Source organism: Diabrotica virgifera, chromosome 5 (genome assembly GCF_917563875.1).
Source record: "Diabrotica virgifera virgifera chromosome 5, PGI_DIABVI_V3a".
NCBI classification, from domain to species: Eukaryota; Metazoa; Arthropoda; class Insecta; order Coleoptera; family Chrysomelidae; genus Diabrotica; species Diabrotica virgifera.
This window is the reverse complement of record NC_065447.1, coordinates 174,035,711-174,062,751: the sequence shown is the minus strand read 5'-3', so window position 1 is coordinate 174,062,751 and position 27,041 is coordinate 174,035,711. Positions and strand designations below refer to the sequence as shown.

Genomic DNA, 27,041 nt, shown 5'->3' with positions numbered 1-27,041 from the left:
AGCTTAAAAATGAGTTTAGTACAGAGAGGTTTTTTTTTTCGTGGAAAGTTGTATTGGGCGGTCACCTCTTTTGTTTCTATCACCAAGTCCAAAGTGTACGTGCTTGCACTTTCTCATCCAAATTGCTCATCATGATTATTATTTCACATTTCTTCGTCAGTTTCACGACGTTTTTTAACTTGGAATAGAAGTTTTCAACTAGGTCATCGTCTTTATCTTTCGTAACGGCACATATCTGTGCAATGTTCATTACTCTGTGATATGTTTTAAGCTTCAAAGCCATCACGCCATCCGATACGGAAAAAATCGAAGACCGATTTCTTAAAGTGGTTCTAAAAGTGGGGTCTAAACCCCGTGGTTTAGAGAGGAAGTTAAGATAAAATGCGAAGAAAAGAAGAAAGCCTTTTTACAATGCAAAACAAAACATACACAACAAGCATACAACCACTACAAACGAATCAGAAACGAAACGAATACATTAGTGAGGCAAATAAAAAGGGAGAACTGGCAGAGTTTCTCAAAACAGATGGAACACGACTTCTATGGAGCACAAAAAGAAATATGGAGAATGATCAGAGGGAAAAGAAAGGAGATGAACGAATTAATAAAAGCGAAACAGATTCAGAAGGAAACATGGGCAGACTACTTCCGATCTCTATTTGCTAAAGGCGACGATAATGAACCACCAACACCTGAAGTTACGACAAATGAAGAAATAAATATCGAGGAGGGAGAGGTAAAGGAAGCATTAAGAAAATTAAAAAATAGAAAATCTCCAGGAGAGGACAGAATATCGAACGAACTCCTAAAGTACGGAGGACAAGATCTAACTAAACAACTATTAAAACTAATACAAAAAATAATAGAACAAAACAGAATACCACAAGAATGGAGATCAAGCATCCTAATACCTCTCTTCAAAAAAGGAGACAAATCAGACCCGGAGAATTACAGAGGAATTAACTTATTAAACACAACATTATGATTAACAACAAAAGTGATAACAAACAAATTGAATGAAATTATAACATTAGCAGAAGAACAACAAGGCTTTAGGTCGGGAAGGTCATGCACTGACGCTATAATTATAATGAGGCAAGTTCAACAGAAATCGTTGGAATACAACATACCGGCATATTTATGTTTCGTTCAACTTAAGAACGCATTTGACAGGTTCACATTAAAGGACGTTATCCACTTGTTATACTCGAGAGAGGTACCTCTGGGAATAATTAAAACGATAGAAAACATCTACCAGAACAACAAAATAAAAGTAAAAGTGGAAGATGAACTAATTGATCCAATTGAAGCCGGCAATGGGATAAGCCAGGGGGATTCCTTGAGTCCTTTATTGTTCAACCTGATCATGGACGAAATAATAAAAAAAGTAAGAACTACAAAAGGATACCAAATGGGAGAAAAACAACTTAAAATAATCTGCTATGCGGACGATGCAATAATAATCTCAAAGTGAAGATGATTTACAACGTATGCTGCACCAATTCAACATAATCGCCAGAAAATTTAACATGTTAATTTTAACAATAAGATGTAAAAGCTCTAAGGTCAGATAATAGAACAAGTGATTGAGTTTAAATACATAGGCATCACACTATCTAGCTACGGAACGCTCGAAATAGAAGTGGATGATCAAGTGAATAGAGCAAACAGAGCCGCAGGTTGCCTGAATGACACAATATGGCGAAATAAAAATATCGGAAAAGAAATGAAAGGCAGAATTTACAAAATAGCTATCAGACCAATAATGACATACGCGGCAGAAACCCGACCCGACACAGAGAGGACAAAAATATTGCTCGAAACAGCGGGCATGAAAACCATTCGAAAAATCTATGGTAAGACTCTATGGGACAGAGCTAGAAGTACAGATATACGACGGAGATGCAAGGTGGATAACATTAATAACTGGGTAAGAAACAGAAGAATAGAATGGAATGACCACATAAGCCGAATGACAACAAATAGGCTAGTCAGGACAGCTAGAGACGGTTCCCCAATAGAAAGACGATCAGTGGGAGGACCACGAAAACCATGAAACGACAACTTACTAGAGACACATTGAAAAAACAGACAGAGTCATGTTTATACAAAAAGAAGAAGAAGAGAAGAAGAAGATTTCTTAAAGTTAAAGGATATCAGAGTGGCCACTCCGTTGTATTAGGTCGGATAGTTATTACCAGAATACTCTCTCTCTCTCACTCTCTCTCTCACTCTCTCTCTCTCTCTCTCTCTCTCTCTCTCTCTCTCTCTCTCTCTCTCTCTCTCTCTCTCTCTCTTTCTAGTTCCATCCTCCCTTGTGAAGTATTGGGCGTTTAGGTGTTTCTTGGGCAAAATTGTAAGATTGCTGTCTGGCCGGGACAGCGCATCTTCTTTTGTTTTTATTCTCTGGATACACTGTGTACTAGTTTCTTTCATTCTCTCCTATTTTTTGCTCTGTTTTCGACTTCACCACATCTTAGCCAATATTTTCGTGTTATATCGTTGTTGTTCTTTTCCAGCTGTGGTCTGGTCTTTTTATCTTTCTTTTCCCCTTCCAGAATACTAGAACGCTGCATATTTTGTTTGTATTTTATTGGCCTCAAGCCATCGTACTTTACTTAGGCCTAGAATATCTAAGTATGTATATTCAATCGGTATATTTCTATATCTGATGTAGCAATTCTGACTACTCTAGTGTATATTTGAATTTAATAACGAGTGTTATTACTTCTTCTTCATGTACCATGTCATTTCAGAACGTTGGTTACCATCATAGCTATATTAATATTATTTACCGCCACCCTGAATAGGATACTTGTATCAACGCAATACCAATCTCGGAAGTTCTACAACCATGAGGTTCTTCTTCGTCCTGGACTGTGTTTGCCTGCTATTTTTCCTTGCATAATATTTTGCAGCAACCTATATTTGGGACCTCTCATTACATGTCCGAGATACTCCCGCTTTCTCTGCTTGATGCTTTTTATAATCTCAGTAGTCTTGCTGAGACGTTCTAGTATTGTGGAGTTTCGAATCTTCCCCACCCAGGAAATTTTTAAAATTCTTCCATGGCAATACATTTCGAAAGCCTCAAGGCGATTTAGATCGATTTTATTTGCAGTCCAGGACTCGACACCATAAAGTAAGACCGAGAACACGTAGCAGCGAAGTAGGCGGATCCTCAATGCCAATTTTTGCGTTACAATTTAATTGATGTCCAAGGTAAACGATTTTTTCTTTTCTACGACCGTTTAATAATATGCTCATTATTCGCTGTTTTTGAATAGATAATAACACCCATTACTTTACCCGTGAGTAATGGTTCATTACTCACGGGCTGAAGTTACTCACGCTCACGGGTCATTACTCACGGGTTGAAGTTAGATTCAAGTGGTGCATGGCACTTTTAATATACCTATTAGCAAATAAAATTACTTGATTAATAAATAGTCCAGTCGGGTTAGAAGAATAACAGGCCTAACCTTGCATTAGGAGCTGCCCCAAATTTTATTTTTCTAATCTTTAGGGAGGGTCAATAATAGTGTAAATTTAAAATCTCGACTGATTTGCCCCGTTGCGTTAGCCGCCATCTTGATTTTAAACTAGAACCGTTTTTGCTCAATATCTACGCCATTTTCAACTTTTCGACAAATAGTATACGAACCAAAATTGATAAAAATGTAATTTTCTAAATTTATACTATTACAATTTTTTCGTGAGGTCGATATTTTCCGAGTTATGGCGGAAAATATTGACAGTTAGAGCATAGTTACTGAATTATGTCGTTTATTATTAGTTTTACGACAAAAATGTTCCTATACAAAAATATAGAGAATTAAATTATACACAATTTTGATTTCTTTCATTTTTTTGCTAAAATAAATATTTAAGGTAGTACGTATGAGGTAATGGCGCGAGCGTAAGACCTGATTGATTTTATAGCAATTGTTTTTGCTCAATATCTACGCCATTTTCAACTAAAATTGTTCAAAATATAATTTCCTACAATTTCTTTTAAGCAATTTGTTTCATGCGGTTGATATTTTCCGAGTTACATGGGAAAATAGTAAAAAGTGGTGGGGGAGCATAATTATTGAATTGAATCTTATTTCCGAGCTACCCCAAATTTTATAATTCTATCCTTTAGGAGAGATCAATAGTAGTGTAAATTTAAAATCTCAACTGAATTCCGCGGTTGCATTAGCCGCCATATTATTTTAAATGAGAACTGTTGTTGCTTAATATCTCCGACATTTTCAACTTTTCGACAAAATGGTGGCATAGAAAATTGTTGGAAATGCAATTCCCTACAATTTCTTTTGCACAATTTTTTATGCGATCAATATTCTCCGAGTTAAGGGGAAATTAGTGGAAGCGGAGGGGAAGCATAATTATTGAATTGTCTCATTTATTATTAACTTTACGACATAATTATACATAAGCAAAAATAAAGAGAATTATATTTTATACAATTTTTAAAACTTCCAATGAAACATCAACCAAACTAAGTATATAAAAGACATAAATAATAACTTATATGCATGAAATTCACTTACTTTTATTAACTGGCAGGTTTTATTGGTTGAATTTTTCTGTCGATATTTTAAGTTTCATGTTAGCAAATATATTTTAATATTTAAATATTTTTTTTAAATTTCGGACCCTGTTGGGGGGAATTTCCCCATCCCCCCTTGTAGACCCGCCACTGGTTCTCTCGAAAAATTGTAGTAAATCGTAATTGCAACAATTTCAGTTCTTACACTTTTTGTCGAAAAGTTGAAAATGGCGTAGATATTGAACAAAAACAATTGCTATAAAATCAATCAGGTCTTACGCTCGCGCCATTATTGCATACGTGCTACCTTAAATATTAATTTTATCAAAAAAAATAAACGACATCAAAATTGTACAAAATTTAATTCTCTTCATTTTTGTATAGGCACATATTTGTTGTAAAACTAATAATAAACGAGATAATTCAATAATTCAATAATTTTGCTCCAACTGTCACTATTTTCCCCTCATAACTCGGAAAATATCGACCGCACGAAAATTATAGAAAATCGCATTATCAACAATTTCAGTTTCTACACTTTTTGTCGAAAAATTGAAAATGGCGAAGATATTAAGTAAAAACGGTTCTCGTTTAAAATCAAGATGGCGGCTAACGCAAAGGTGGAATTCAGTCGATTAGTTTGTTAGCTTAATCACAATAAATGACGGCAAATAATGGTAGTAAATGTTATAACGAACAAACAATACACATGTAAACAATTGGGACACCTTTATTAATATTTCAATTACTTTTATATTGATGTAGTGTCATTTTTTTAGACATTGGTATAACGAAAGATAACCCAGCATTCTCCATGATCAACGACTCAGATGAAGACGTCATCTACGGATCAGACGAAGAAAGTAGACGACCATTAAACAGAACGAGAAATGACGACGACAGTGATTAGATACAAATTGAAGGAATAATTGTTAATCCTCAGTGAAAACTGGTATACTTTTTGTCTTTTATACCAAAACATGACAGATATAGGTATACCTACTTAAATTTCAGGATTGTGAGAACCAAGGCTCGACAAATAGAAAAATACTAAAGAAGTTGAATGTGTTATTTGATTTTTTTAAATACCGAACAAAATACCTATACACCATTTTTATATAATATTTTTGTTTAATTTTATTTGTTTATTTTATTTTAGTTATCAACATCAATAATAAATAAAAAAATATTGCAAGGTAAAATAAATTTTTTGAGCATGATAGTCTTTGTCTTTAAAAAAGTCTTCTTCTCTCTTTAATAGATAATTAAAATATTGTTTAAACTAATATTATTAAATATATAATTTGCTATCAAATTATATAATGAATTGTGTATGATTTTACATAATAATATATGACTTCTTTAATTATTTCATATTTATTCTATTTGTAGCTAAATTTTTGTTATTGTTCACACTTTGAGCTCTTTAATTATTTCTATATATAGTTTTTATAAAATAGAAATTTCCGAATCTGCTTTTAGACAAGGTGAAAACGGCAGGTTCGTTGGGAAAAATATTCCCATGAGATTTTTTTGCATAATCGAATTCGTGAGACATGCCAGAATAAGGTTCAAGAAGTCGCCCACGTGAAAAGTGGTCCAATTTTTCTTTAATCAAATTGCAAAAATTAATATGTTTTGCCCGGAAAGTTTTTATTGGTTTTTTGGACCATTCTGCACAAGAAAGGTCTCTTATAATTTTTCTGTAAAGTTGATCGTTTTCGAGTTATAAGCAATTTAAAATTGAAAAAAAAAACGAAAAATGGCGATTTTCAAAGCTTAATAACTCGGTTAATAGTATATTAAGTATGGAGAACGGTAAGGGTTTTATACCGATCGAAGACAATTGTTTGGAGGAGGAGCGGAGCGACGACTCCAATTATTGTCTGAGATCGGTTACCTTAACGTTCGACATGCTTATAACGTTTTTTGCACGATTGATACCATTATAAATTATAAAATTAAACATTTTCGTCATATTGACTAGTTTCATTCATTTTATCAAGATAGATACTTTGGTTGTTAGGTAGTAACTAGGGTGCATAACAACAATGGAGAATTGAGTTTTTATTTAGTTGTCAATAATTTAAGTACAATTTTGATTATTATAAATTAAAATATGAGCGAAAGTGAATTTGAAGAAATTGAACGGGTTTGGGAAGAAGGGTGTTCCGCAATTATTCCCGAAAAATCCAAAATCCGTTATCAAAATACCTACCAAAGTTTTAAAAAATGGTGCGAAAGATCGAAGAAAAGACTCTATTGGCATATTTCGTTCAAAGACATATGCAGTTGAAAGCTCCTGGAAGCCTCTGGGCAGAATATTCAATGATTAAATCCACCGCTTTTCTTTATGATGGCATTGATATTTCCAAGTTTTCAACTTTGATCGCGTATTTGAAGAGAAAAATGTTGGCTATAGGCCTAAGAAAGCGAGCATTTTTACACGGGAGCAATTTGAAAAATTTCTGATGGAAGCACCGGATGAAGAATTTCTAGTTCACAAATAATTTAACAAATACCATAAGTTTCAATATTAATAAATAATTCGTTAGTTTTCTTTATTCTTTCAAAAAATAAATTAAAATTAAGAGATTTTTTAACTCGACAGTAAGTGAATTATTTACCGTCGAGTTGGTGTACTTACCGTCGAGTTGGATTACTTACCGTCGAGTTGCTAGTAAATGTCACCTACTGACGTAAAATCTGTCACGGTAAACAGTCAAAAATGATCAATCGTGCAAAAAAGTTATTATTATCAGTCAGAAAGTGACTAGATCAAAGTTTAAAGTCTCCCCTACAAGATCCTGAAGAAATTTTTGTCATTTTTTATTACTGAGCTGTTATTTTTAAGTAATAATAAAGGGCGCCATGCAAGTGTTAGGCGGCTGTAAATGATGAGTGCGAGAGAGATGCCATTCCGGCAGTCCAATTGTGCATCTTACTCTCACTCACATTTACAGCCGCGTCAATACGATCTAACTGCTCCTTTTTATTAATTAAAAATAACAACTTAGTAATAAATTAGTGACACAAATTTCTACAGGATCATGTAGGAGAGGCTTTAGGCTTTGATTTAGTCACTTTCTGACTTTCAAAATAATAATTTTTAACTGAGTTATTAAGTCTTAAAAATGGCTATTTTCGCGTTTTTCAAATTTTAAATTGCTTATAACTCGAAAACGATCAACTTCAGAGAAAATTTATAAGAGACCTTTTTTGTCCAGAATGATCCAAAAAATCTAAAAAAATTTGTCTGGGCCAAAAATATTGATTTTTGAAATTTGATTAAAAAAAATTGTTAAAAAAAATTTGGACGACTTTTTACGTGGGCGACTTCTTGAACCTTATTCTGGCATGTCTCACGAATGTGATTATGCAAAAAAATCTCATGGGAATATTTTTTCCCAACGAACCAGCCGTTTTCGCCTTGTTTGTTTAGAATTAATGCAGATTGTAACTACTATTATCAAAAGCTCTTATCTAACCTAATAGTTTACATCAACGTAGTGTTTATTAAATATAAAAACTTTGTATTTTTAATTTGGATTTTAAAACCAATCAGTTTCTTAGATACTAAGGGCCGGTTGTTCGAACGCTAATCAACAATGATCATTATCAAATAATTAATTACTGTCAATGTCAATTGTTAAAACATAATTAATTACAATTCTGAGACTATAATCAATTAATATAACAATAATTATTAACATAATTAATAATAAATCTCATAATTGTAATTAATTATGTTTTCAGCAACCCAAACAAAGTTGACATTGACAGTTTTGGTGATAGTAATTAAATATTTAATAATGATCATTGTTGATTAGCGTTCGAACAACCGGCCCTTAGTGACAGAAAAAAGGACACACAGTAATACTGAGATTATTACAACAATTTATTCTGCACTAGTGCCTTGTAGTGACAAACACTTGAAGTAAGAGATCAAGTACAAAAAGCAAATAGACTGGCAGGTTAAAAGCCGTCTTAATGGCGACAATATGGCGAAACCGACATATTAGCACTGAGATGAAGTCAAGAATTTATTAAGCCAGTGTACGACCAATAATGACATATGTATCAGAAACAAGACCCAATACAGCCACAACACAAATACATAGAAACGGCAGGGACGAGAGTAGTGAAAAAAATTACAGGAAATACGCTGAGAGATCGAAAGAGGAGTGAAGGATAAATCACCAATCAGTAGAAGAAGTATCGGCCGACCGCGCAAAAGATGGAGAGACAACCTTCCATAAAGGTATCAAACCGCCAATGAACTAGCAGAATTGCTTACAAAGAGGAAGAATAAAAATAAGTGTCTCTTAGGGTTAGATGAGTAACTGATCAAAATTTAAGAAAAATCCAACGAATGAAAAAAAAATGTAAAAAATTAATATTATGTTACACGACATTTGCACTCTCAAATAAATCAGGGCATACTCTAACTGAGACGATGGCTCTTCTCCTGAGGTATCTCATTCCAAGCTACTTACACCTCATGCCAAATTTCCGCCAGAGCTGGAGGAGAATGAAGGAAACAGAATAATCTTTTTCCAATTATGTCCCAGACATGTTCAATAGGTGAAATATCGGGAGATATAGGATGCCAAAAAATCGACCTGATTGCCTTCAAAATGGGCTAAAGTAAGTGAAGCTGTACGCACATTAACTTGTACGAAAAGTGAGTTAGGAGCATCTGTATATAAAACATAACATGTGGATCAACTACCTCCTGAATATAATGCGCAGCGATTATAGGCAAGAGCCGCACATGCTGATTCCAACAGTGTGATGCATACGTCTTTACTGACCCAACTGAAGCTGGCAATGGGATAAGAGAGCGGTATTCCCCGAGTCATCTGTTCTTCAACCTTATCATGGATCTTCTCTACTCTTCTTCTTATATATTAGGTCTCTTGGCCTGTTCCTAACCGATTTTGAGCTTGTATTCGTAGCTGTGATGTTGACTGCCAGCTATCTCGCCACCTTTTAAAGGGCTTTCCTATTGGTCTTTTGCCTGTTGGCTTTGAATCTCTTGCTATACGGACTATTATCTCGCTGTCCATTCTCGTCACATGCTGATTCCACTCTCGTCGTCTCTGTCTTCCCCGTCGTACTATATCTTGTATGTTACAGAGATCTCTTATTCTGTCGTTCGGTATTCTGTCTCTCAGTGTTTTCCCAGGTATTGACCTCAACGTTCTCATTTCTGATGTTCTTAGTATCCTCTTGGTTTTTGCTGTGTCACATCTTGTTTCTATCGCGTACGTCATGATCGATCTTACACATGATTTGTATATGCGTACTTTCCCTTCCAGCCTCATATCTTTGTTTCTCCAGATGACATCCCTCAGACATCCTGACACGTAATTGGCTTTATTTGCTTGCTTTCGGACGCTCTCTTTAACATCTCCATAACTACATATTTCGACTACCAGATATTGGAATCTCGAGACTTGTTCAATTAGTTCGTTGTTAATTACTAATTTGCATCTTATGGGTTCCCTTGACACTACCAGGGATTTTGTCTTAGCTGTTGATATTTTCATGTTGTAGTTCTTCGCCACTGTATTGAAAGTTTGCGCCATTCGCTGTAGGTTATCCTCGTTATCGGAGATTAAGATTGTGCCGTCAGCATAACAGAGGATTTTTATTTGTTTTTCTGCTATCTTATATCCTTTTCCAGTACCTTTATTTTTTTCTATGATTTTGTTTATTACTAAATTAAAAAGCAATATGATTAATTATTTATATGGGAAATAAGCCACAATTAAAATGAAAAAAATAATTTTATTAACGTTTCGACGCCCAAATCGGGTGCCGTTGTCAAAATACAAAATATTACTAAAATAAACTAAAGTGTTGTTGCTAAGCAAAAAAAATTCTTCTAATAATTTATTTAATCTCACTCATTTATATTGGCAATTCAGACATATATTATACATTTTAAAGTAGAAGACTTTAAAATGATATTGCCAATATTTTATGAGTTGCGTTCCTGGGACGACTTACTGAAAGATAGTTCATTCGATTACATGAAATTAACCCCAACTCAAGAATATCCGTCATAAAAAATTATAGCATGTGATATGTCTTTAAAAAGACAACCAAATGCAACGACAGTAAAATTCTCGCGTTAGAGACATCAATATCGTTGCATTTGGTTGTCTTTTTAAAGACATATCACATGCTATAATTTTTTATGACGGATATTCTTGAGTTGGGGTTAATTTCATGTAATCGAATGAACTATCTTTCAGTAAGTCGTCCCAGGAACGCAACTCATAAAATATTGGCAATATCATTTTAAAGTCTTCTCCTTTAAAATGTATAATATATGTCTGAATTGCCAATATAAATGAGTGAGATTAAATAAATTATTAGAAGAATTTTTTTTGCTTAGCAACAACACTTTAGTTTATTTTAGTAATATTTTGTATTTTGACAACGGCACCCGATTTGGGCGTCGAAACGTTAATAAAATTATTTTTTTCATTTTAATTGTGGCTTATTTCCCATATAAATAATTAATCATAAAAATGCCACAAGGAAATAGCTTCAGAACAACATTAAAAAGCAATAGGCTCAAGCTATCCCCTTGTCTGATTCCCGAGTTGATTTCTACTTCCAATGTTAGTTATTCTGGTTTTGTTCTTCGTATTAATGTCTTTAATTATCCTTGTCATCTTGTTGGCCGATTTTTCTCCTTTAGCAATCTTAGCACATCTTCCAATCTTTCACAATAGTAGGCTTAGTCAGATCTATAAAGCACATAAATGCAGGTTTATTATATTCCAGTGCTTTCTCAGCGTTTTTTCTGGCTACGAATATGGCGTCTATTGTGGACCTATTTTTCCGAAAACCTTTTTGTTCCTCACTAATTGTGTTGTCTTTTTCTTTTATTTTATTGTTAAGTATTTTTGTTAAAAGTTTAAGAGTTGTGCCCAGCAAGGTGATGGTACGGTAGTTACTAGGGTCTTTGCTGTTTCCTCTCTTATGTATAGGTATTGTTATACTTGTCCTCCACTGGTCTGGTACACGCTGGCTACATATTATTTCTTGAAAGAGGGTCTCTATGTTTTCGATTAAAGTTTCTCCTCCGTATTTTAGGAGTTCATTTGGTATCCCATCGGGTCCTGGGGCTTTTCTGTTTTTTAATTTACATATGTTATTCCTTATTTCCTCTTTTGTGATTTCTAGTTCTGTGTCTATGTTGGATTCGTCTTCATTTCCTGTTTCTTCCTCTTCTTCAGGTATTACAGTATCTTCCTTATATAGTTCTTCTATATAGGGTGAGGCAGATAAAGGGCCTATTAGAAATATCTCGAGAACTAAAGGCAACAGAATCATGAAAATTGGAATGAAGGGGTTTTGAAGAGTGATCTATTTAATGAAAATATTTTCATCTATTTTCTACTTCCGGTTATACCTTCGTTTATAACTTCGTTTTTTTAATGGGACACCCTGTATATTTTTACATTTTTGGATTTTCCTCGATGTCTCCTTTCTTAATATATGAGGTTTTATATTATTATACAGGGTAGTTTAAAAGATAATTACGTGTTTTTATTAATTTCGTAGCAACTTTCACACCCTGTAGAGTTATAGTACTTTGACATCAAAAACTCTATTTACGTTCAGATGATTTTTAATATAGTCTGCTATTGTTAAACATTATTAATATAGCTATATATTGAATTTTAGTATACAGGGTTGGTCAAAATCAGAATGAATATTTTCTGAGTTTTCTTAAATGGCACACCCTGTATTTTAGTATTGTAATGAAATGATATTTTATGGTACTTTTTTATTTTATAAGCATTCCCTATACCTAACCACCTGGAACCTCTATATACTGTGACCTAACTGCTTTAATTTGTGAATTACTGGTGATTCAAGCCAAACATTAATTGCAACAAAAAATACGTGAAATTTTATTAGGTTGGCCTTGAAAATATTTTAGTCACAAATAATTTTTCGGAAATAAATACATATTAATCTAGACTGATCGTTAAAATTCCCAATAATGGTTGAGCTATCAAAATACTTACGTAGTTAAGATTGTTGGTGCGATTAACAATTAAGCACAAATTAAAGCAGTTAGGTATAGGGAATGCTTAAGAAATAAAAAAGTAACATAAATATCATTTCATTACAATACTAAAATACAGGGTGTTCCATTTAAGAAAACTCAGAAAATACTCATTTCGATTTTAACTATTTATAATACTCATTCCGAGTTTCGACCAACCCTGTATACTAAAATTCAACAATTAGCTATACTAATAATTTCTGACAATAGTAGACTATATTAAAAATCATTTGAACATAATAGGTCTGGATCCCGCGTATGAAAAAAAAGTTGATTAATAGCAAGCTGAAAATTTGTTAATAGCTTAAGGGTGTCTAGCCGGATAAACTTTGATATATGGGAACACTGGAACAGGGGCAGTTTTAATTGTGGAACAGGTTAAAAATTTGGAACGGTCAGACCACGAAAACGGCACATTTATTTTGTCCGACAGAACAGACTTAAACTCTCCGAACAGAGATTAAACTCTCATGCAAAAATCAGACTGCTATTTATCACCTGTCATAATTCCTGTCATTTGACATGCTCTACATGTTCCACTCATTAAAACGCCCATTTGGTGATAAATAGCAGTCTGATTTTTGCATGAGAGTTTAATCTCTGTTCGGAGAGTTTAAGTCTGTTCTGTCGGACAAAATACATGTGCCGTTTTCGTGGTCTGACCGCTCCAAATTTTTAACCTGTTCCACAATTAAAACTTCCCCTGTTCCAGTGTTCCCATATATCAAAATTTGTTCGACTAGACACCCTTAAGCTATTAACATATTTTCAGCTTGCTATTAATCAACTTTTTTTTCATACGCGGGATCCAGACCTATAAATAAAGTTTTTGATATCAAAGCACTCCAATTCTACAGGGTGTGAAAGTTGCTACGAAATTAATAAAAAAAACTTCGAAGTCTTCGAAAACTACGAAAGAAGATTTCGAGTAGAATCCAAAAATGTAAAAATATACAGGGTGTCCCATTTAAAAAAAAATGAAGTTATAAGCAACTTCCGGTATAACCGGAAGTAGCTAATAGATGAAAATATTTTCATTAATAAGATCACTCTTCAAAACCCCTTCATGCCAATTTTCATGAGTCTGTTGCCTTTAGTTCTCGAGATATTTCTAATAGTTCCTTTATCTGCCTCACCCTGTATAGGCGGTCCATTGTTCTGCTTCTATTTTATTTAAACTTCTATATTCGTTAATGGGTTTTTTTCTGCTTTTTAGTATTTTCCAAACTTTTCTTTGCGCCCCATACAAATCGTGTTCCATTTCTTTGGTAAAGCGTGTCCAATATTCTCTTTATATATTTCTTATCTTAGAATTGATGTAATTTCTTGTATCTCTGTATTGTTGGTAATTGTTTGGTGTCTTCTTAGTGCAGTATTGTAGGTATGCTTATCATGGATGAAACAGCAAAAAGTAAGAACTAGAAAAAGATACTGAATGGGAGAAAATCAACTTAAAATAATCTTCTATGCAGAGGATGCAATACTAATCACTCAAAATGAAGATTATTTACAGCGTACGCTGCACCAATTTAATATAACGGACAGACTTAACATGTTAATTTCCCCAAAAAAAATAAAATGCATGATTATAACAGCATCTCTACTAATATGTAAATTAGAGCTGGAGGGTCAGATATCAACATAACAACATGTGATGGATTTTAAATATCTAGGAATCTCACTATCTAGCTACGAAAAGTTCCAAACAGAAGTGAAAGATCAAATGAATAAAGCAAATAGAGCCGCAGGTTGCCTGCATGAAATAATATTAAGAAATAAAAATTTCGGAAAAGAAATGAAAGGCAGAATTTACAAAACAGTCATTAGACCAATAATGAGATACGCGGCAGAAACACGACCTGACAAAGACAGGACAAAAGTCTGCTAGAATGTAGATATAAAAAATCGATGGTAAGACACTATGGGACAGAGCTAGAAGTACAGATATACGATGGAGATGTAAGGTGGATAACATCAAGTACTGGGTAAGAAACAGAAGAGTAGAATGCAACGACCACATAAGCCGAATGACAACAAATAGAATAGTAAGGATTGCGAGAGACGGTTCCCCAATAGGAAGACGATCAGTGGGAAGACCACGAAAACAATGGAAAGGAAAGACAACTTACTGGAGGCACATAAAAAGCAGACAGAGTTATGTCTACACAGAAAGAAGAAGATAAGAAGAAATTCAGTATTCCTAGGTGTTCTTTTTTCTACGTCACTTGGTATATTACCCACATCAGCGGGTCAACCTTTGATAATGAAATGCTTGTATCAAGTATATATTTCTAGATCTAAATCTGTTATATTTTATGTAACAATAAATGTTAAGAAAATTTTAAAGACATGTATGTACATAACTATCGTTTTAATAAACGTATTATATATACATGTTCAGATTTTCTATATTTAACAGTGTTTATATTCCATTGTTTTGTACCGATATTAGTTAATAAAAAGATTCTTTATTTATAAAGGTTTTCTTTAACAAAGTATTGAAGAAGAAAGTGTTCTGAGAATCAGATATATTCTGCCCTGATGATGTAAATGAGTGTAATTTACATTGTTGGGAAAAATGTAACATTCCTATAATCCCTGTCACCACTAACTGCTCAAGTATAGAGCTGCGGAGCATATTTAGTACCCTTACAAAAGATCTGGTGGTGGCAATGGTAGGTAATAGTAATAACTAAGCATGGGGATCATTTAACAGACGATATACAGATAAAAAGAGGTGTGCGACAGGAATGTATACTATCCCCATTATCATTCCAGATATATTTAGAGCACATTGTGAACATGGCGCTAACTGACATAGACGAGGGAAAACTTATAAATGGACAACAACTGTTCCAACAATATATACCAGTTCAAGTCTACTGTAAATCGATGTAGAAGCAAGTTGCAAGCACTTATTAAAGAACGGGAATGAATGGCAAAGGAAAATGTTAAAATTATATACCTATGTATTAGTTAGTTAATGTTCGGAGTTACCCTTGGTCAGACTAGTTATTATTTTTCCTATTATTACTAAATAGTCTGCATACGTAATCATATTACGTATGTTATTAAACGCTTTTAAAAAGCTTTTATTTAGTTCAATCGTTTGCGTCAAATCTTTAGACGTTAATTTGACTGCCTTTTATTCAATGGAAATAAATGAAAGTTTGCAGACATATGGATTCGCGGGAACAATACACGAATAGTCGATCAAATTTTTTTTTATGTTTATGAATTGTTTAAATAAAAAAAACATTTTTAATGGAAAATGCTTAAATTCTCTTGTTTTTTACAATGTAGAAACTTGAAACTTTTACAGATTGTAGCTAATTATATGAACTATACGTAATTTCACTTTTTACGTTATTTGTTTACGTTATGCTTCATATATAAACAATAAAGTTTCAAATTTATCCAGTTTCTGTCCGATTTCTATACAGTTTTCAGCGAAAAAAAGTTATGGCACCGCAGAGGGACGAATGCTGCCCTTAGTATTGTCGTGGGCTTCGACTGTCCATAAAACGCAAGGTTCGACTGTTGACTAAGCTGCGCTGTCGTGAACTTGGGCCCGAAAGTGTTTGCGTAAGGACAGGCTTAAAAGCTTGCATTGAGCCTGCAAAGCTTACGTTTCATTGAGCCGAGTGCGATCATTAAGGTACGTATCCATACAAGGGTGAACCCTGGTCGGTGTAGCTGCTCAAATGGATACAGCATGCGCTCCCTTACATATAAACCGCAAACCGGTTGAAACGAAGAGTGTACGCGCCAAGCGGCGATCACCGGCGTATCCACTATGTGGAGCTACTACACCGAGCGAGGTTTACCCTTGTATGGATACGTACCTTCAGACGGCCTGTGCATCGAAGAACTGCATTGCGAGAAATTAACAGCGTCTACACCGTGCAATAGTAAAGTATTACAAGAGATGGAAATGCTGCGAAAACTGTAATAGTCGTAAATAATGATTTTGATTTAAGAAATGTATAAAGAAATTACAGAAAATGTACAATGTATGTATCAAAAGTTAAAATAAATGCAAAAAAGGTATCTGTCATATACCTACATCCTTTTTTTTTAAACATGATATATTTTAATGTTTGAAAAATGTAAGACTAAAAAGTAAAAAATAAAAAAATATGAAAAAAAAATTTTAAGAAACGCTTTTATTTAGTTATGAGTGACTAAAAGTTAATATATAAAAAAATCAACTAAAAAGCAAAAAATAAAAAAATCAAACTCGACAGATTATTCGAAAAAAAACGTTCGTTAAAAAATGAAAAAATCGAACACATTCGTTAAAGAAAAGCGTGGGGCGCGTCTTCATCGAATAAACGGTTTTCGCCCCACGCTTTTCTTTAACGAATGTGTTAGATTTTTTTATTTTTTTTAACGAACGTTTTTTTCGAATAATCTGTCGAATTTGATTTTTTTTTATTTTTTGCTTTTTAGTTGATTTTTTTATATTTCAACTTTTAGTCACTCATAACTAAATAAAAGCGTTTCTTAAAAAAATGTTTTCATATTGTTTTATTTTTATAGATGCATTCTTCTTGTTTATATTTGTTTTCATGAGTATTTGCTCAAATAAATTAAATAATTGGGAAGATGGGGTCTCCTGCTCTACTCATTAGTCTTTATTAAACTTCTCTAAAATTTCTTCTTGAAACTTCATCCTTGCATTTGTTTTTTTCGCCAATCTTCCTGATCTAAATATATTTTCGTAGTCTCCTTCTTAGTCTTCTCTGCTTTGTTCCTCACTTTTTAATGTTTTCTCCTTTTTATTTAGGATTAAATAGTGTTGATTCTATATTTGTTTTCTTTGACCCGTTTCATATTCTGTTACTCCCTTCTTGATCTTTAATCATCTCCCTCTACTCGTTGACTTGTTATATCTAATTACTATTTGTTTTTATAGAATGTTTTAAAATTATGATCGGTTCTTGATCTTTCTTCTTTCTTCCGTTTTTTATTTATTCAAGTATTTTCTTTTCTCTTGTAAATCGCTTTCCCTTTGTTTATTGCATTCTATAATTTATAGTATTTTCTTTTTGGATTTCATCTATTTAAGTACATATTTCTTAATTCTTTGCTTTCTGCTCATTCTTGATCTCACCATCCTTTATTGCTCATTCTGATCTCTCTCGTATAAATAATTTTGTCTGTTGTTCTTAATAAAATCGGTTGGAAAAGGATGGAAAGCGACTTCTACGGCGCATAAAAATACAAAAACACAATGACATACCTGAATTAAAACAACGAAATAGAAATTAGTTTTCAGGAAGTAGAGATAGCTATTAATTCATAAACTGAAATAAACTGAAAAGTCTCAGATACAGAATTCACCATTATAATAAAAATTAAAATGGTAAATAATTATTTAAATCTGAAAACTTTTCTCGTTGGAAATTCTTTCTGGTATATCCTTAATCTGTGACTTTTACAATTTATAAGACAACAGATGACGAAAATAGAGAACGAAAAGGACTCTACTATATGCAGTCACATTCCGTTTTCATTCGTCTAGGAAACGGACAGAAAGAAATTTCCTAATACTTAAGTCTGAGTAAAGATAGAAAAGAAAAATACGGTTCTTGCTTGCTTTCGACTAAGAGGGATGCACAATCCCTGTACAGCTGTTTCTATCTTACAGACTTCTTCAGAAGAGCTAGCGTGCACACCTCTGAAGCAAAACCAAGCCAAACTATCTATTTATGTGAAATTTTAAAGATCATTCAAAATCCACTCTGGAACTCCATAAATTCCCTCAAAAATAGAAAGTCACCAGGACCAGACAGAATAACCAACGAGCTTATAAAACACGGAGGAGAAAGTATAACCCTAAAGATGACAAAACTTATACAAAAACTAATATTGCACTGCAAGCAAGATACCAGATGCATGGAGAAACATCACAATGATATCAATGTTCAAGAAAGGAGACAAGGAAGACCCTAATAATTATAGAGGTATAAATCTACTAAACACCGCACTTAAGCTGACCACAAAAGTCCTAACCAACAAAATCAATAAACCAATTACTTTATCAGATGAACAACAAGGATTCAGATCCGGAAGATCCTGCGTAAACGCAGTATTTGTTCTAAGACAAATCGCAGAAAAGGCCATCGAGTACAATAAACAAGCATATCTATGTTTTATAGACCTGACAAAGGCTTTCGATCGCATCCAAGTCGAAGACTTCTTACACATACTTCATAGAAGAAACATACCAATCAATATTATACAAACCATCGAAAATATCTACTTCCATATTCGAATGCAGGCAAAGATAAATGGACAACTAACACAGTTTATACCAGTACAAAGCGGAATCAGACAAGGTGACTCGTTAAGCCCACTGCTCCTTAATATAATAATGGACGAAATAATAGAAGCAGTACGTAAAGGTCATGGTTACGGAATGGGAAACAAAGAAATCCAAATATTATGTTACGCAGACGACGCCGCATTACGAGACAGAAGACGATCTCCAAAGATTAACACACATCTTCAATACAACAGCCAAGAAATACAATATGATAATATCAGCAGGAAAAAACAAATGTATCTATGAAAACATCTAAATACCCTCTACGATGTATAGTGGAGTCACTGAACTTGGATATGAGCTATTACCTCCGATTTCGTTGAACCTTCATCGATTTGCATGAAAATTGGTGAGTGGTTAGAGGATATCTCAAGGAACACAGGTAACACGGTGCCAACTTGCGCTTTTACCCTGGGGGTGGATGCCACCCCTTTTTGGGGTGAAAATTATTTTATTAAAAATAACCCCATAATTCGATAGAGGGACAAATTTCAAGCAAAATTTGTCATATAAAGTTATTAAAATAAATCAAAACTTTTTAACTTATTAAAGATCAAAGATTTTAATTTTTCTTGAGAAAAATGCAAGTTTTTAACCAATTTCTCATCAATAACTCAAAAAGTGTAAGTTTTTACAAAAAAGTTATTATTATCAAAATTGAAGCTAATAAAAAATGAAATAAACCTCGTCCTAGAAAAACCTTTTAATGTTAACTAAAAGTGAGTTATAGGTAATTGAATGTATATTTTTTCGGCGAGTAAAAACTCTAAGTATTCAAGCTGAAATAACGGGACATTGATGCATTTTATAATATAAACTTATTTAACATTTGTCAAAGTACCTACTTAAAAATATCTATCAAATGAGCCCCCGAACATGTTGTTAGCGTTAAAATTTATGTTCCAACATTTTTTCAAAATTTATCTTTTAAAAATTTTTCCAAAAAATATTATTGTTTTTTTTTTAATAACTCCGTTCGTGTTTACGATATCAGGTTCATCTAAAAACTGTTTGGAAGTTAATTCCAAGTGCTATTTAAACACGTTGACTCTAATATTTTAAACTCCTTACTTTTTTAAAAATAAAAGGTTAAATGGCCCCGGTTGCATGGTTCCCAAAGCAAAATTTAAGATTTAAACGTTTCTATCTCGGTTATTTTTTACCCTATAGAATAGTATAGAAATAGTAAAACAGGTAAAATATTTGGCACAGGAAAAACTAAAATTTGGTTATATATAATTTTTTACGTATATTGAGTATTTTTGGAGTATTATCAAAAGAATATGAGAAATACAATAATTTTAAAAATTATGATTTTTTAAATTATATCTTTTTTTTCAAAAATGTGCATTCTAAACCGGTCAAAATTATCGAAAACATTACTTATGCGAATATAAAGAAGTTCTTGTAAGGATTACAAGAAAAAATTCGAAACGGTTCTTTTATTTTCATTATAACTTACTTAATTTTGACGCTATTACCTTTTTCTGAAGCTCATTTGATAGATATTCGGAAGTACTTTGACAAATTAGCAGGAATATTGTATACATTGTATCGTTTTCCCGTTATTTAAGCTTGAATACCTAGATTTGAGTACTCGTCGAAAAAAATACACATTCAATTGCCAATAACTCACTTTGAACTAACATTAGTTTAGTTCGTTATGTGAGGAATGTATTAAATTTTTTATTATATTCAATTTCAGTAATAACAACTTTTTTGTAAAAGCTTATAGTTTTTGATTTATACGTGAAAAACCGATTTAAAGCATGCATTTTTTTACGAAAATAAAATCTTTGGTCTTTAATAACTCAAAAAGTGTTGATTTATTTTAATAACTTTATATAACAAATTTTGCTTAGAATTTGTCCCCCTATCTAATTATGGTATTATTTTTAATAAAATAATTTTCACCCCCGAGAAGGGATGGCATCCACCCCCAGGGTAAAAGCACAAGTTGGCATCATGTCACCTTTGTTCCTTGAGGTATCCTCTAATTACTCACCAATTTTCATGAACATCGATGGAGGTTCAACGAAATCGGAGGTGAAAACCTTCAGTGACTGCACTAGTAGTGGGAAATCGAAATTGATGGGAAAATAATAAAGTAGGAAGCAAGGTTTAGATGTCTGGGAATATATATATATATATATATATATATATATATATATATATATATATATATATATATAAGTTAACGACCCACATTCCGCAACATCAGCTAGAACACGGTAATGACCGTGAGAAGAGTAAGTCCCTGAACCAGAGAAACGCTGACGAAGACATCATACGTTCATAGTTATCAAAATGTTACATTTTCATTTCTTAGTTTAGAATTATAATTGTTTAGTTCAGATTTTGCTTTCAAACTGTAAAGACTACTTTCTTGTGTTAAATAAATATTTTTTAAAAAAGGACTTTCGGAAAGATTTTATATTTCTGGCGCAGTCAGTAGGATAGTCAAACGGGCGTTAGCGAATATAACTCTCGGTTCGTTTTTACGATTTTTTGACTATTCGAACAGTTTTCGTGAAGTGAATTCCAGTTGGGCGAATTGAGTAACCTGACGAGAAGATTCGTACCGGAGAGACTTTCAAGCGAATATTGTGAGTGTCTCGACCCAGTTCCGAAGCAGTTCCATGGACAAGATCGCTACATTACTGTAAGTGTTTAATGTCATATAGAGAGCCTAATTTAACACTAGATTCTGATTATTCAGACAGTAGTAACTCAGATACAGATTCTGACTCAAATTTAACTAATTTAGCTAATTTACCTTTTAATAAAAATAATATAAGTTTTTCGAAAATATTAGAATTAAATAATAAATTTAAAATGGCTGTTCCACAAGTTCCTCAACTAAAGAAAGAATACTTAGATATGATTCCAGATTTTGAAGGAAATCATACGTTACTTCCTAGATTTTTAGAAATTTCCGAAAAACTTGTAACCAAATTTTATAATGCTACAGATGTGAATGATTTTCAAAATGAATATTTGATGTCAAGCATAATTGCAAAAATAAAAGGCGAAGCCGCAGTTAATATTTCTTCTTGTAATCTTAGAACTTGGCAGGATTTAAAAAATGCTTTAATTAATTCTTATTCAGACAAAAGAGATATTTATACTTTAAACATAGAAATTTCAGATTTGAAACAAGGCAATAATGAATCCCCATTTGATTTTTATAACCGAATACAAAAATTATTAAATCTTCAAATATCTGTCTTGACCTCAAAAACTGAACATGCTGCTGAAATTAATATTCTTGGTAGCTTCTTCCGAAATTTAGCATTAAGAGTTTTGTTACGTGGGTTAAAAGAACCTCTTGGTACCTTAATGCGTACAAAGAATCCTCCAGATTTAAATTCTGCGTTAGGCATCCTCACAAATGATTTTCAGATATACCTCGACCAAAATAATTCTTCTCAAAGCAAAAATCACAAATCTTATCAAAATAACAATTATTCGTCTAGACCAAAATCCAATTTCCGACAAAACCAACAAAATAATTATCAACCCCAAATTCAATATCAACCCCAAACTCAATATCAACCAAGGAATCAATTTCCAATACAGAGAAATACTATGGATCCTCCGAATCCCCAACCGAATCCTCAAAATATGAGACAAAATAATCAAAATAATTATTTCCAAAATAATCCTAGTACAAGTAGGAATTTTAATCGAAACTCCAATGTATTCCAGCCAAATCCAAACAGAAAATTCTCAAACCCTACTCCAATGACTATCACAACCAATAATACTTTCAGACCATCACAAAACTTCCAAAATAGGACTCGTTTCCGTAACCCCAATAATTTCGCAAGCCAAAATATTATTCCGGAAGAACTGCATAACATAGATAATACAGACTGTCCTGAAAGTTCATCCCAAGAACCTTTTTTAGAAGAGATAGCCTCGGAAGAAAACCAGAGCATGTAGAATTATTAAACTTAACTAACAAAGAATGTGAATTGCCGTACATAATTTTCCCTGAGCATAATTTAAAGGTCCTTATAGATACTGGGAGCACTAAATCTTTTATTACACCAAAAATAGGTGAAAAATATTTTAAAAATTCAATATTTAAAAAACCATTTCAAATTTCCACTGCTCTTGGAACTACTAAGGAAAATTTCTGTACCGTAATTCCTTCTTCCTCTATATTTAGGCATAAAAAGCCAATAAAATTAACTTATCATATTTTTAAGTTTCATGATCATTTTGATTGCTTATTAGGATTAGATAATTTAAAACTATTACAAGCAAATATCGATTTAGTAAATAATTTATTAAGAACACCTTGTTCTTCAATTAAAATTAACTATTATAGTCCGAGCGCTGGGAGCACGAATTGTATAGTAGTGTCTCCACGTTCCGAACAAGTAATTAAATTAAATATAAAAAATATAGAAAATGGTGACGTTATCGTACCTTATACAAAAATAGGGAAATTAGAAATTCCCCAATGTCTTACTAAAGTTGTTAATAAAGAAGCTTTATGCACTATTACTAACTCATCAGAGTCACATTTTAAAGTTGATTTAACTTCACCAATAGAAGTTGAAAAGTTCGATGAATACGAACAAATAAATCATCCTAATCTTAATTCTATTTATGCCGAAAAATTCAAATTTGATATTTCTAAAATCCGCACGGAACATATGAATACCGAAGAGCGGAATTCAATTTTAAAGCTGATAAGAGAATTTTCGGACATTTTTCATATTGAGGGCAACCAATTGTCTTTCACCAATAAAATTAAGCATAGTATAAAAACTTCTAATGAGATTCCAGTATATTCTAAATCATATAGATATCCGGAAATATATCGTAAAGAAGTCCAAAATCAAATTCAGGGCATGTTAGATCAAAATATTATCCGACATAGCAATTCTGCCTGGTCCTCGCCTATCTGGGTTGTCCCCAAAAAACTTGATGCCTCCAATAAACGTAAATTTCGTGTTGTAGTCGATTATCGACGTTTAAATGCTATTACTTTAGGAGATAGATACCCCCTTCCAAATATCACTGACCTCTTAGACAAATTAGGGCGTTGTCAGTACTTTACCACGCTAGACTTGGCTTCTGGGTTCCATCAAATAGAAATGGCAGAAGAAGATATCCCAAAAACCGCTTTTAACACCGAAAATGGTCACTATGAGTTTCTTAGAATGCCATTTGGACTTAGAAATGCCCCAGCTACATTCCAGAGAGTAATGGATAACATACTAAGAGGCATACAAAACGAAAAATGCCTTGTCTACCTAGATGATATTATTATATTTAGCACTAGCCTGCAAGAACATATTACAAATTTAAGAGAAGTATTTCAGAGACTACGTGAATCTAACTTTAAAATACAGTTGGACAAATCCGAATTTTTAAAGAAAGAAGTGGCTTACTTAGGTCATATTGTCACTCCAGAAGGAGTAAAGCCCAATCCGGATAAAATAAAGGCTATTAAAAATTTCCCAATACCTGCTACTACCAAACAGTTAAAAGGCTTCCTCGGATTATTAGGATATTATCGAAAATTTATTAAAGATTTTTCAAAAATTACAAAACCCTTAACATTGCGACTAAAAAAAGATAATGAAATAAATATTAAAGACGAAGACTATGTACAGTGTTTTAATATCTGTAAAGATCTTCTTACAAATGAACCAATTCTGCAATATCCTGATTTTACTAAACCATTTAATCTGACAACAGATGCAAGTAACTATGCAATAGGTGCAGTTTTAAGTCAAGGAAAAATTGGTTCTGATCTCCCAATTGCCTACGCGAGTAGAACACTGAATGATTCAGAAATAAACTACTCTACCATTGAAAAAGAACTCCTAGCTATAGTCTGGGCAGTTAAGTATTTCCGACCCTATATTTTTGGACGTCGCGTGACTCTCGTGACAGATCACAAGCCTCTTCAATGGCTATTTTCATTAAAAGATCCCAGCTCAAAATTAGTTCGCTGGAGATTAAAACTCGAAGAATATGATTATGAGATTGTATATAAAAAAGGTGCTCTAAACACAAATAGCGATTGTCTATCAAGAATACGATTAAACGCAAACGAAACTCATGACATAGAACCTGAAACAAATCAAGACTTCTTAGATTATGTAGAAAATTTTGATGAAACTTTATTAGGTACCCCACATAACGTCGACTCAGAGTCTTTGATTGTTGAACCTGACGAAACAATAAATGGCCAAAATGAAGAAGATATCAATGAAAATGACGGTGCTACAATCCACACAAATGAAGAAAATCCCATCACAGGTATACCCATATCAGAAAGATCAGTAAACACTGGAATGAATCAAATTATCATTTCTCAAGTTAATTACGAACCAGCAGAACCATCTATTATAAAACTTTATGATAAAAAACAAAGAACTCTCGTACAATTTTCAAAAAATGACACTGAACGTGACATAGTTAAGTTTGTAAAAGACTATATAATACCTAAAGTTAAATATCACCTGTACTTCGAAGATCCTATATACGAAACTTTTAGTAACGTTATACAAAAATATTTCAAAAATTCGCAAATAAACCTTATTAAATGCACCAAGAAGTTAATCGATATCCCAACAAACGAAATTGAAGAAATAATAAAAAATTATCACGAAGGAAAACAGAACCACAGAGGAGTAGATGAAACAGAAAATAGAATAAAAGCCTTATATTATTGGCCGAATCAAAGAGCATCTATCCAAACTTATATAAACGATTGTGAAATTTGCCAATTAACAAAATACGATAGGAGACCTATCAAACCCTTATTTAATATAACACCTACTGCAACTAGACCCTTCCAAATTGTTCACCTAGATTCAGTCACATTAGAAAAAACAAAATTTTTAACTATAATAGATTCTTTTTCTAAATATGGTCAATTATATAAAATAAATTCAGCTCAAGGTATCGAAGTAGCAAATGCATTAATTCGATATTTTACTCATCACTGCATACCAGAGCAAATAATATCTGATAATGGGACCGAATTAAAAAATTCAGTTGTCAAAGAACTTTTAGAGCTACATAAAGTAAAAGTACATTTTATAAGCTCTCAACATCCAGAATCTAATGGAATTGCTGAGAGATTCCATTCAACCATAATCGAACATATTAGACTACTAAATAATCAAAAAGAGTACAAAAATGACCATATTGAACAAAAAATAAATTACGCCTTACTAGCTTATAATAACAGCATCCATTCAGTAACAAAAATGAAACCACATGAGTTGATTACGGGACATATAGATAGTAATTCTCCTTTTGATATCAATATCGAGCAACAAATTTTAAATAATTATATTTCAAACCATAAAGAAAAAATGAAAATACTTTATTCTAATATCAATAAATCCTTGCAAAACGTAAAAGAAAAAGTAATCTCTAAAGCTAACGAAAATCGAGAAGAATTGCCCGAAACAATCCCTACTAAAGTATTTGTTCGTAATAAGCAATATCAAAGTAAAACAAAAAATAAATACCAAGCGGAAGAAATAAGTAAAATTAATAAAGAAAGAAAAACCGCGAAAATAAAAACTAGACATAAAAATACTGCCGAAAATATTCATTTTTCTAATGTTAAACGACCTAAAAGAAAACCTTACAAATTTTCAGGTACCTCGCAATCGGATGCGCAGCAATCCAAATAAAAGATGTTACCCATAATCTAGGCATATTACCAATCAAATTGGGACCTGCCAAACTTCAAAAATCTAGCCACACTTTTGTCCATTACTATAACTTAAATCCACTTTTAGAAGAGTATGATAACTTAAATATGCAATATGATCACCTAAAAAATAATCTTTCTAATTGTAAATTTTTCAATAATGAAACAAAAAATTATGTTAATTTAGTAGAGTACGTCAAAGATAATATTGAGGAAAAATTTGAAAACCTAAACATACATACCAAGTTACAAAAAAATAAAAGAGGTATTATCAACGGTTTCGGTTCAATTATTAAAGCTATAACAGGAAATTTAGATGCTGAAGACGGCGAAAAAATTAACTCAATACTAGAACACTTAAAGA

General features: G+C 32.6%; 2 protein-coding genes across 2 annotated transcripts in view; both read left to right on the top strand.

Annotated features, from left to right (window-relative positions):
* The window catches only part of LOC126885216 (transmembrane protein 181), a 97,453-nt gene extending 91,834 nt beyond the window's left edge, over nt 1-5,619 (top strand). Inside the window, exon 13 of the mRNA XM_050651670.1 lies at nt 5,335-5,619. Within this exon, the coding sequence (XP_050507627.1) occupies nt 5,335-5,465 (131 nt within the window). The 3' untranslated portion in view covers nt 5,466-5,619. The remainder of the gene's footprint in view (nt 1-5,334) is intronic.
* A 16,701-nt stretch (nt 5,620-22,320) lies between these two features.
* Nucleotides 22,321-22,926, top strand: LOC126885530 (GATA zinc finger domain-containing protein 14-like). The gene has a single exon (XM_050652111.1). The coding sequence runs from the start codon at nt 22,321-22,323 to the stop codon at nt 22,924-22,926; it is 606 nt and encodes a 201-aa protein (XP_050508068.1).
* Nucleotides 22,927-27,041: the final 4,115 nt, after the last annotated feature.

What these genes read in the sequence shown, in the direction of transcription:
- LOC126885530 (XM_050652111.1), top strand. Translation starts at nt 22,321, where the DNA reads ATGCGTACAAAGAATCCTCCAGATTTAAATTCTGCGTTAGGCATCCTC.